Raw genomic sequence first — 13,193 nt, 5'->3', positions numbered from 1 at the left:
CATACAGAGAAGTGGAGTTCCCTGTGCTATACAGCAGGTTCTTATTAGTTATCTATTTTATATATATTAGTGTCAATCCCAATCTCCCAATTCATCCCACCCTCCCCTCGCCCCCCACTTTACCCCTTGGTGTCCATACGTTTGTTCTCTACATCTGTGTCTCTGTTTCTGCCTTGCAAACCGGTTCATCTGTATCATTTTTCTAGATTCCTCATATATGCTTTAATATACGATATTTGTTTCTCTCTTTCTGATTTGCTTCACACTGTATAACAGTCTCTAGGTCCATCCACACAAATGACCCAATTTCATTCCTTTTTATGACTGAGTAATATTCCATTGTATACATGTACCACATCTTCTTTATCCATTCGTCTGTTGATGGACACTTAGATTGCTTCCATGACCTGGCTATTGTAAATAGTGCTGCAATGAACATTGGGGTGCATGTGTCTTTCTGAATTACGGTTTTCTCTGGGTATATGCCCAGTAGTGGGATTGCTGGGTCATATAGTAATTCTATTTTTAGTTTTTTAAGGAACCTCAATACTGTTCTCCATAGTGGCTGTATCAATTTACATTCTTACCAACAGTGCAAGAGGGTTCCCTTTTCTCCACACCCTCTCTCCAGCATTTGTTGTTTGTAGATTTTCTGATGATGCCCATTCTAACTAGTGTGAGGTGATACCTCATTGTAGTTTTGATTTGCATTTCTCTAACAATTAGTGATGTTGAGCAGCTTTTCATGTGCCTCTTGGCCATCTGTACGTCTTCTTTGGAGAAATGTCTACTTAGGTCTTCCTCCCATTTTTTGATTGGGTTGTTTGTTGTTTTGATATTGAGCTGCATGAGCTGTTTATATATTTTGGAGATTAATCCTTTGTCCGTGGATTCGTTTGCAAATATTTTCTCCCATTCTGAGGGTTGTTTTTTCGTCTTGTTTATAGCTTTCTTTGCTGTGCAAAAAGCTTTTCAGTTTCATTAGGTCCCATTTGTTTATTTTTCTTTTATTTCCATTATTCTAGGAGGTGGGTCAAAAAAGATCTTGCTGTGATTTATGTCAGTGTTCTTCCTATGTTTTCTTCTAAGTAATAAGAGTTTTATAGTGTCAGGTCTCACATTTAGGTCTCTAATCCATACTGAGTTTATTTTTGCATATGGTGTTAGGGAGTGTTCTAATTTCATTCTTTAACATGTAGCTGTCCAATTTTCCCAGCACCACTTATTGAAGTGACTGTATTTTCTCCATTGTATATCCTTGCCTCCTCTGTCATAGATTAGTTGACCATAGGTGCATGGGTTTATCTCTGGGCTTTCTATCCTGTTGCATTGATCTATATTTCTGTTTTTGTGCCAGTACCATATTGTCGTGACTACTGTAGCTTTGTAGTATAGTCTGAAGTCAGGGAGTCTGATTTCTCCAGCTCTGTTTTTTCCCCTCAAGATTGCTTTCGCTATATGGGGTCTTTTTTGTCTCCATATAAATTTTAAGATGTTTTGTTCTAGTTCTGTAAAAAATGCCATTGGTAATTTGATAGGGATTGCATCGAATCTGTAGATTGCTTTGGGTAGTATAGTCATTTTCACAATACTGATTCTTCTAATCCAAGAACATGGTATATCTCTCCATCTGTTGGTATCATCTTTAATTTCTTTCATCAGTGTCTTATAGTTTTCTGAGTACAGGTCTTTTACCTCCTTAGGTAGGTTTATTCCTAGGTATTTTATTCTTTTTGTTGCAATGGTGAATGGGATTGTTTCTTTAATTTCTTTCTGATCTTTCGTTGTTAGTGTATAGGTATGCAAGAAATTTCTGTGCATTAATTTTGTATCCTACAACTTTACCAAATTCATTGTTTAGCTCTAGTAGTTTCCTGGTGGCATCTTTAGGACTTTCTATGTATAGTATCATGACAACTGCAAACAGTGATAATTTTACTTCTTCTTTTCCAATTTGTACTCCTTTTGTTTCTTTTTCTTCTCTGATTGCCGTGGCTAGGATTTCCAAAACTATGTTGAATAATAGTGGCGAGAGTGGACATCCTTGTCTTGTTCCTGATCTTAGAGAAAATGCTTTCAGCTTTTCCCCATTGAGTATGATGTTGGCTGTAGGTTTGTCGTATATGGCCTTTATTATGTTGAGGTAGGTTCCCTCTATGCTCACTTTCTGGAGAGTTTTTATCATAAATGGGTGTTGAATTTTGTCAAAAGCTTTTTCTGCATCTATTGAGATGATCATATGGTTTTTATACTTCAATTTGTTAATATGGTGTATTACATTGATTGATTTGCATATATTGAAGAACCTTTGCATCCCTGGGATAAATCCCACTTGATCATTGTGTATGATCCTTTTAATGTGTTGTTGGATTCCGTTTGCTAGTATTTTGTTGAGGATTTTTGCATCTATATTCATCAGTGATATTGGTCTGTAATTTTCTTTTTTTGTAGTATCTTTGTCTGGTTTTGGTATCAGGGTGATGGTGGCCTTGTAGAATGAGTTTGGGAGTGTTCCTTCCTCTGCAACTTTTTTGGAAGAGTTTGAGAAGGATGGGTGTTAGCTCTTCTCTAAATGTTTGATAGAATTCACCTGTGAAGCCATCTGGTCCTGGACTTTTGTTTGTTGGAAGATTTTTAATCATAGTTTCAATTTCATTACTTGTGATTGGTCTGTTCATATTTTCTATTTCTTCCTGGTTCAGTCTTGGAAGGTTATACCTTTCTAAGAATTTGTCCATTTCTTCCAGGTTGTCCATTTTATTGGCATAGAGTTGCCTGTAGTAGTCTCTTATGATGCTTTGTATTTCTGTGGTGTCTGTTGTAACTTCTCCTGTTTCATTTCTAATTTTATCAATTTGAGTCCTCTCCCTCTTTTTCTTGATGAGTCTGGCTAAAGGTTTATCAATTTTGTTTATCGTCTCAAAGAACCAGCTTTTAGTTTCATTGATCTTTGTTATTGTTTTCTTTGTTTCTATTTCATTTACTTCTGCTCTGATCTTTATGATTTCTTTCCTTCTATTCACTTTGGGTTTTGTTTGTTCTTCTTCCTCTAGTTCCTTTAGGTGTAAGGTTAGGTTGTTTATTTGAGATTTTTCATGTTTCTTGCAGTAGAATTGTATTGCTATAAACTCCCCTCTTAGAACTGCTTTTGCTGCATCCCATAGGTTTTGGATCATCGTGTTTTCATTGTAATTTGTCTCTAGGTATTTTTTGAATTCCTCTTGAATTTCTTTAGTGATCTCTTGGTTATTTAGTAGCATATTGTTTAGCTTCCATTTGTTCACGTTTTTTATGGTCTTCTTCCTGTAATTTATTTCTAATTTCATAGCATCGTGGTCAGAAAAGATGCTTAATACGATTTCGATTTTCTTAAATTTACTGAGGCTTGATTTGTGACCCAAGATGTGATCTATCCTGGAGAATGTTCCGTGTGCACTTGAGAAAGTGTAATCTGCTGTTTTTGGATGGAATATCCCATAAGTACCAATTAAATCTATCTGGTCTATTGTGTCATTTAAAGCTTGTGTTTATTAATTTTCTATCTTGATGATCTGTCCATTGGTGTAAGTGAGGTGTTAAAGTCCCCACTATTATTGTGTTACTGTCGATTTCCTCTTTTATAGCTGTTAGCATTTGCCTTATGTATTGAGGAGCTCCTATGTTGGGTGCATATATATTTATAATTGTTATATCTTCTTCTTGGATTGATTCCTTGATCATTATATAGGGTCCTTCCTTGTCTCTTGTAACATGTTTTATTTTAAAGTCTATGCTATCTGATATGAGTATTGCTACTCCAGCTTTCTAGTGATTTCCACTTGCATGGAATATCTTTTTCCATCCCCTCACTTTCAGTCTGTATGTGTCCCTAGTTCTGAAGTGGGTCTCTTGTAGACAGCATATATACGGGTCTTGTTTTTGTATCCATTCAGCCAGTCTTTGTCTTTTGGTTGGAGCAGTTAATCCATTCACATTTAAGGTAATTGCCAATATGCATGTTTCTATTACCATTTTCTTAATTTTGGGCGGTTTGTTTTTGTAGGTCCTTCTCTTCTCTTGTGTTTCCCACTTAGAGAAGTTCCTTTAGCATTTGTTGTAGAGTTGGTTTGGTGGTGCTGAGTTCTCTTAGCTTTTGATTGTTTGTAACACTTTTGATTTCTCCATAGAATCTGAATGAGATCCTTGCTGGGTAGAGTATTCTTGGTTGAGGTTCTTCCCTTTCATCACTTTAAATATATCATGCCACTCCCTCCTGGCTTGCAGAGTTTCTGCTGAGAAATCAGCTGTTAACCTTGCGGGAGTTCCCTTGTATGTTATTTGTCGTTTTTCCCATGTTGCTTTTAATAATTTTTTTGTCTTTAATTTTTGTCAGTTTGATTACTATGTGTCTCGGCATGTTTCTGCTTGGGTTTATCCTGCTTGGGACTCTCTGTGCTTCCTGGACTTGGGTGGCTATTTCCTTTCCCATGTTAGGGAAGTTTTTGACTGTAATCTCTTTGAATATTTTCTCAGGTCCTTTCCCTCTCTCTTCTCCTTCTGGGACCCCTATAATGCAAATGTTGGTGTGTTTAATGTTGTTCCAGAGGTCTCTTAGGCTGCCTTCATTTCTCTTTTCTTTATTCTGTTCTGCAGCAGTGATTCCCACCATTCTGTCTTCCAGGTCACTTATCCGTTCTTTCTGCCTCAGTTATTCTACTACTGATTCCTTCTAGTGTATTTTTCATTTCAGTTATTGTATTGTTCATCTCTGTTTGTCTGTTCTTTAATTCTTCTAGGTCTTTGTTAAATATTTCTTGCATCTTCTCAATCGTTGCCTCCATTCTTTTTCCGAGGTCCTGGATCATCTTCACTATCATTATTCTGAATTCTTTTTCTGGAAGGTTGCCTATCTCCACTTCATTTAGCTGGTTCTCTGGGGTTTTATCTTGTTCCTTCATCTGGGACATAGTCGTCTGCCTTTTCATTTTGTCTACATTTCTATGATTGTGGTTTTCATTCCGTAGGCTGCAGGATTGTAGTTCTTGCTTCTGCTGTCTGCCCTCTGGTGGATGAGGCTATCTAAGAGTCTTGTGCAAGCTTCCTGATGGGAGGGACTGGTGGTGGGTAGAGCTGGGTGTTGCTCTGGTGGGCAGAGTTCAATAAAACTTTAATCTGCTTGTCTGCTGATTGGCAGGGCTGAGTTCCCTCCCTGGTGGCTGTTTGGACTGAGACAACCCAGCACTGAAGACTACAGGCTCTTTGGTGGGGCTAATGGCAGACTCCAGGAGGGCTCTCACCAAACAGTACTTCCCAGAACTTCTGCTGCCAGTGTCCTTGTTCCCGTGGTGAGCCACAGCCACCCCCTGCCTCTGCAGGAGACCCTCCAACACTAGCAGGTAGGTCTGGTTCAGTTTCCTATGGGGTCACTGCTCCTTCCCCCTGGGTCCTCATGCGCACACTACTTTGTGTGTGCCCTCCAAGTGTGGAGTCTCTGTTTCCCCCAATCCCATCAATGTCCTGCAATCAAATCCCACTGGCCTTCAAAGTCTGATTCTGTGGGGATTCCTGCTCCCATAGCTGGACCCCCAGGTTGGGAAGCCTGACGTAGGGCTTAGAACCTTCACTCCAGTGGGTGGACTTCTGTGTTATAACTGTTCTCCAGTTTGTGAGTCGCCCACCCAGCGGTAATGGGATTTGATTTTACTGTGATTGTGCCCCTCCTACCGTCTCACTCCAGCTTCTCCTTTGTCTTTGGATGTGGGGTATCTTTTTTGGTGAGTTCCAGTGGCTTCCTGTCGATGACTGTTCAGCAGTTAGTTGTGATTAGAGTGCGCTCACAAGAAGTAGTAAGCGCACGGCCTTCTACTCTGCCATCTTGAACCACTCTCATTACCATTTTAGGTAAACCTCAAAGTTATAGGCACATGTCAGAGCACTGTGATCCCAGAAATCGATGGGAAATGAAAGAAAGAAACACACAGCCTGTCTCATGTAGAGATTCTTTGTAAGAAGTTCCTTCTGAGGGGACAACCTAGCTTAACACTATGTGACACAGCCAACGTTTTAGCAACTCGTCAACAACATTGAAACACATTTATATCGAATGTAAGGTGTTTCATACGCCACACAAAAAATGGATTCCTAAATCATTCTGCAAAGTGAATGTTCATTTATCTTTCCACACACACATAAATTGGAACGAAAGCTTATATGATCTTATATTCAGATTTTCTCTGGTAGGAAAAAAATATCAGTAAAGCTTTTTGTACAAGATGGAACAACATGCACAGTGATTTTCTCCCAAGAATCTCCTCCAATTTCAAATATCAAATGTAATCAGGCACTAAATGCAGTAACAAGACATATATGCTGAGAAACTTGGTGTCCGACTTACCTATTGGATTTGTATCAAAGAACAATACCGGAACTCTCAAAATGGACTCCAACATTTTGTTGTGCCGAATTTGTGAAGAATTAACAAGAACGCAGAATATCAACAGAGATCTTGTGATGCCGAAAAGGACAGTACCCACAGTTAGAACTGAAATAAAGAAACATCATTCAGCACAAGATCTCTGCCTTTCCTTCCATGATGCTAAAGCATGGCAGGCAGTTTATAAAGAAATTATGTATTTTATTTTATAAATATAATTTATATATAAATTCATAAATAGAATATAGAAAAATTTATATATATAATGGATTATTTAAGTGTTTAATACATTCACAAGATACATTTATAAGGAAGAATATAAAAATCACTATGTTCCTCTCATTAAACAGAAACCACATGGGAAAAAAAAATCATGTGTAAACCACAATTTCATTCTATGCTTTCCTAATTCAATTACAAGTTCTAATAAAAACTCAGAAGAAAGAAAATTATAAAAAGTAGTTGATCTTCCTTTTTCCGTATTTCAAATCTTACTAATTAAAACATGTCCCATAATCTAAAATTGAGGAATGCTTTGGTACCATCATGAATTAACAGGGAACAGGAGAAATGATTTACCATTTCCTTGTAAATGGTAAATTTACATCGAAATTTAATTCCACGTAAAGTAGTTAATTCCATGCCCAAGTAGCTTTAAAGAGTATGAAAACATCATATTAAGTTGCAAGCAGAAAATCTCTTAAATAATTGAATTGCAAGAAAATACAAATTGTATTTTAACATGACATAATTAATCTAAGTGAGCAACTAATCTCTAAGTGTTTTATAGAAATGCAAATCATTCGGAAATGAACATAATCACTCAAACTTATATTTTATTAACAACATAAATGAGTACCTGCTATGCATATAAAAATTAAAATATCCCTCCTAACATCTCTTGAACAGACAATGCTAAATAGAGTGGACATAACTTCTATAATAAATATTCCATCAAGTACATTTTTTCTCCCCTCCAGCTGACACATCACTTATTTCAACTCTGAAAGCTGCTCAAATTCCTGAACTCCATCAACATGCATTTGCCTTAGCCCATCATTCTATGTGAATGTATAACAGATTCCCTTTCTTCTTCCTTTAAGTTCCCATAGTCCACCAATTCAGAAGGTAAACAACTAATGGATTTAGGTTTCTTAGCAAGAGATCAACACAATAAACACCAAATTTCAATGTGTGGGTTCTTACAAAGATATCACACTCTATCTCCGCAGAAAGCTCGTATGAGGGTTTCCCATGGGAATATTTAATATTTTAGATGAGTATTTCCTCTAAAAAGTATGTTACACTACATATATTCTAAGCACTCTTTTGAAAGCAGAGAGCCGTGTTAATATTAGTCTAGCAAGCCAGATGCTAAATTAATCACACAGTTGCGGACACGATAACATTGTAATTTCAAGGTAAGAAAGAGAAGCAATCCTAATTCCCAGACACTGGAATTCTCCCTGCTTAGCTTCCCTCTTAAGTAATTAGTGAAGCCCAAGAGATGAGCAGTATGGAGAAAGGGGGCTTTGCATACCTGTGAGGATATAATGCTTTTATTTGGGGGCCCCTGCTGCCAAAGGATTCATCCAAGTTCAATAAAAGCCAGGTTTTTTTCAGACAGAATTGGAACAACCTGAACCACACGGTGGGGATCTGTTTCTAATCCTCTTGCCCATCCATCTAATGAGATAAGATTTTGCTGAAGCAACTTACTAGAATAGACAATAGCCACATACTTCTAGTGGCTGATTTTCTGAATGTGCAATCCTGGATTAACTTCCAAAATCCAGTACAGAGCAAATTAAGAGTCTTCATTCAACCTCTTTGTTCTAGTAGATTTTAAAAATAATCATTCTAATTAATTCACAGAGTAAATGCAACTCAGACTCTTAACCCGCTAAGACATTACTAAATTACTCCTGGAAACCCTAGTTGCTCACAGAGGCTCATTGTAAGCACCTCAGACTCTTGTATAATAGGCCAGATTACTCGATTTTACCTGAATAAACTGTAAAGTACCAGTCAGGATCAGGGACCACAATTAGGTTTCCTTTTCCATACACCACGGCATACAGTGTACTCTGTCCATTCACCCTATGGAACAGGGAAGAAAAAAATATTATGCTATGGATAGAATTTAGATAAATAACAACCAAAGAAAACCCTCAATTTGGAAGATGTGTTTTATGCTGGAAAATGGTTCCCAGCTCACAAGTGTCCATCTACCTTATAAAGACTCAATTTGAATCATGATAGCAGGGGAAACTACGTGAGGATCAGAAGAGGGGGCTGAACAAGCCCCATCTCTCCCCCCTGACTCTGTGGGAAACTGCGGCTTCTTGTTGATTTTACAGCACTTTGGGTCGGACCAGGAATCACTCACCAGTATGAAAGCCACCAATCCTGAAGGACGTAGGCAACCTGGAGCAGGAAACAACAATCACTCAAACACTGACATTACTGACCCCCTCAAAACCCCACTCACTAGAATGGATGGAAAGGTTCCAGAGAACGGAGACGGTCCTTCCAGCTCAGGTCAGTGGCAAGCCCCACGTCCCAGACAACCGCAGGCCAGGGAAGGGCGTGTGACATTGTAAAATCTCTAAAAGACATCCTTTCTTTCCTAAAAGCTCTCTATCATGCACATGTGACACCAGAAAGCCTCACTTATTTTGCTCCCCACAGATACCGCATTTCAACGCAAATCCAAGTGGACGGCAAAATGCAGTAGTAATAGTGTAAGTGTCGGGATTTTTTGAAGGAAAAACGCTTGACGGGTACTGTGACGGTCAGTTTTCTGTGTCAGCTTGGCCAGGCCAGTGTCCAGTGATTCAACCAAACGCTCGGCTAGATATTGCTGTGAAGGTATTTTGTAGATGTGCTTCACATCTACAGTCAGTCAACTTAAGTAAAGGAGATCACCCTCAACAATGCGGTGGGCCTCATCCAGTCAGTCAAAGGCCTTAACAGGAAAACCTGAGGATTCTTGGAAAAGGAAGAAATTCTGCCTCAAGACTTCAGGGTCAGCGGCCTGAATCAGCCTGCAGGCCTGCCTTACTGATTTCATATTCACCCAGCTAGATCCCACAGTCTCATGAGCCAATTCTTTGAAATAAATCTCTTAATATACATATTAAAAATAATAATAAAATAAATACAGTATAAATAGTACATATATATCAAGTTGAGGGCACAAACCAAAATAAATGTCCTTACTTACCTGAGCTGCGATGTTTACTAGAATAAGGAAAATGATGATAAGCCAGTGAGCATCAGATGTGAAGTAATTCACGTAGGTCTTAAAGTGAACTCTTCCCTCCGAATAGCTCTCCAGTGCTAGTGTAACCTGTATATTCTCAGTCTGCGAGGCAAAAATGACAGTGAGAGACAAAATTTTAAATAATGAACCCCGAATTTTAGAAGTTCAACAATTCACTCCACTGCAAAGCTGTGGAAAAACAGACACAACTCATACGCTGGTAGGAGTGCAAGATGGTCCGTCTCCTACAGAGAAGGATGTGGAAGTATCTAGCAAAACCATGTATGCATTCACCCTTGGACCCAGCCATCCTACTCCTAGGAATCTATGAGAAACAAGGAAACATCATTTACACAAAGTTATTCACTGTTGGGTGGCTTTGCTTTAAATCGATCATGGGCCTCAGCACACACAGAACATACCTGATTCAAGTATAAATGCAGAAGCTTATTCCAAAATAATACACTAAATGATATGGAGCTAATGTATCCCTCTAGATTATTTGTGTCACTCAATGATGGAAACATAAAACATACTCGGGGCTCAAAATACTAGCCAGATACAGTAAACTGAGTTCACACGGTGAGCTGGAGTAATGTGAGTCTGGATAGCAGGGGAACAGCATATGATCAGAATCTGCTTGGTTCCTGAATTTCAGAGAGTGATTCCTGAGTTTGGAATGTGAGGGACTAATCTAAATACTTGTCAGAATCATCCAGGATCCTGGGTTTGGATAGTGAGGGTTTGGATATCGAGGAACACCTGTGTATGTTTTTAAGGGAGATCTAGTGCATTTCTGTCTGGAGGACTTAAAATGCATTATAGAGTCACAGGAGCCAAGGATGTCCTGGGCTCTATGCTGGCCACTGGGATTGAAGGTGGATAAGATGTGGTTCTTGGTCTTGAATGGTAAGAAAGGAAGATGGGAACTAATTCCAAACTGTCTGTTGTATGTCAGGTCCTTTGCACAGGCTACCTCTGGCCTATCACAGAACATCTGACAAGGGGGCAAAATAATACCATGAGTCACCTACAGTGCCAGTTAACACATAGGAAAGCAGCTGATTTAATTTGGGCCACAGCAGGACTCCATATAAGGAGGTCTTAACATTACGCCTCTAGATGCATAAAGGAAGCCAGGAGCCAACAGAGCAAGTAGGATGTAACTATGGTAAACTGAAGAGTTCTCATATCAGTGTGAGCCACATACACCCAGAAATTCATAGCAGTACACCCACTACTGATCTCCATAAGATTCTCCATCCTACACCCAAGGGAGAACCCCATTCAGGGAGCAATTTAATTCTACCAATTCCATGGAATAAGGCCTTGGAAACTTAGGATCTACTTTGGGACAAACAAAGATGTCATGAGCAGAGCAGACTGAAGGTCCATGAGTCCACCAAGAGTGGACAGACCAGGGCATTTGCAGGATGAGAAACTCACATCTTGGTCCTTTGGAGCGGCATCTTGCAACGAGGGTGTGGAAGACGGTTGAGACCAAACTGAAGACTCAGAGGTCTGATTCCTCAGAGTGGGAGCTCCTGGAACTGGAGATAGTTCAGCCTGCTCATTCACCTTCTTTAAAAGGATATCTTCAAAATCTACCCCAGATTTCGGAAATGTAGCGTTAAGTCCCCTTTTGCACTATTTTGCCCTAAAATAAAGAATTTGAGAGGAATACATTTGCATTTGATAATACTAATCTATTCTAAATACCAATCAAGAAAAGTTAACTGGTCTTAAATTATGATTTTCCTAAGAAAATGATCCTTAGGTTTGGAATTCTGATTGACAAATCTACTTCAATTCAACTCGAAAAAGAACTGAGCATTCTGATCTCTGCCACGCCCTGCGTTAGGTACTGGGGGATAGGAAACAAATGTGTGCTCATGTGTTAGAAATGGAGGCTACTGACATAACTACCGTGGGCACTTCAGGAATCAAAAAGCACAGAGGCTGGTGATATTATCAACACGGTCTGTTTAGACAACATGGAAATTGAAAGAAGCCTCATGTGACAAGCAGGATTTAAAAAAACAGTCAATTGGGAAGGATATTCCAGGAAAGAAACTTAAGACTGGGCTTCCTTGGTGGCGCAGTGGTTGAGAATCTGCCTGCCGATGCAGGGGACACGGGTTCGAGCCCTGGTCTGGGAAGATCCCACATGGCCGCGGAGCAACTAGGCCCGTGAGCCACAACTACTGAGCCTGCGCGTCTGGAGCCTGTGCTCCGCAACAAGAGAGGGCGCGACGGTGAGAGGCCCGCGCACCGCGATGAAGAGTGGCCCCCACTTGCCGCAACTAGAGAAAGCCCTTGCACAGAAACGAAGACCCAACACAGCCAAAAATAAATAAATAAATAAATAAAAATTAAAAAAAAAAAAAAAAAAGAAACTTAAGACTGACCCAGAGGTGGGCACAAGCACATCTGCATAGGTAAGGGTGACTCATCAAATCTTCGCTGACCATTGTCATAGTATCATGTGCCCCACTGAGACGAGCAATGTAGGAACCAGCCCTGGACAGAGAACCCACGAGCTGCATCTTCATGGTCTTCACAACTGCCCCACAAACACAGGAAGTTCCCAACTGAAAATTCAATATTTCAGCTGATGAAATAACTAATAAACAAGGAGGTCATGAGACCGGGGTGGCTCTAATGCCTTGGCAGCCTGTGCCAGCAAACCAAAACCTAAGCCAGAATCAATCACAAGCAGCCAACCAGGCTTCCCCAAATCAGGCAACTGCTTAAGCTACAGCCAATCAAATCATTTTCTTTGAACATGTGTAACACATCATTGCACAGTTTCCCTCCCTTACAAAGTTATATAAAATAATGTGCAGATGTTTTCACTATTTTCTGACCCCATGAAACAAGACTCAGCTGATTCACTCAGTGGCAAACAAAATACTGGGCAAAATTCCAGGATGAAAAACTAATTAAAGTAGGGTATGTCTGATTAAGACAGGTCAGGTAAAGAAGGTGGCCCACGACCCTAGCTGGTACCCCTCTCATTCTATCCCCTGAGGTGGTCCCCTAGGAGAAGCCCAATGAAGCCTTTGGGCATTGTCTGATACTGCAGAATTAGAAAATTATTCATGATACACTGTGTCTTGTTCCACTTGGGAGGCAAAATTCATACACCTTATTTCATGAAATTATCACTTTCCACTTAGTATCTGTAAGATGCACAAGGAAACAACTAATGGTACAAAGACAGCAATTTTACTCGGCAGCCAATCACTGATCATTCTGAGGGGACGAGGGGACAGTCATCCCCTCTCTGCTCTGAGAGACCAGACAAACAGTAAGGATGGACCCCAACTCATCCAAGGGTGCTCACCAGCGGACAAATGGTTGTTCTGATAGTAGTAAAATTGAGGGTAGTGTCCTCAAAAGAAGTAATAAGGGGACCCTAAAACATCCAGGGACTGGCTAAATAGGTTATTCTCCTGCCCACTGATTCTGTGCTCATAATAGTGCCAATGCTGGGGTTTTATACACTAGTATCAC

The 13,193-nt window shown here is 39.7% G+C and overlaps 1 protein-coding gene across 1 annotated transcript in view; it reads right to left on the bottom strand.

Moving 5' to 3' along the window:
- LOC132352444 (ATP-binding cassette sub-family C member 4-like) overlaps positions 1-13,193 on the bottom strand; it is a 127,709-nt gene that overhangs the window by 90,769 nt on the left and 23,747 nt on the right. The window contains 6 exon segments of the mRNA XM_059902907.1: positions 6,374-6,520; positions 8,418-8,512; positions 8,802-8,839; positions 9,639-9,779; positions 11,124-11,309; positions 11,311-11,334. Coding sequence (XP_059758890.1) covers positions 6,374-6,520; positions 8,418-8,512; positions 8,802-8,839; positions 9,639-9,779; positions 11,124-11,309; positions 11,311-11,334 — 631 coding nt within the window.

This window comes from Balaenoptera ricei, chromosome 18, assembly GCF_028023285.1.
Source record: "Balaenoptera ricei isolate mBalRic1 chromosome 18, mBalRic1.hap2, whole genome shotgun sequence".
Lineage (NCBI taxonomy): Eukaryota > Metazoa > Chordata > Mammalia > Artiodactyla > Balaenopteridae > Balaenoptera > Balaenoptera ricei.
Note: the sequence above shows the minus strand (reverse complement) of the source record. Positions and strands in the feature narration are given on the sequence as shown.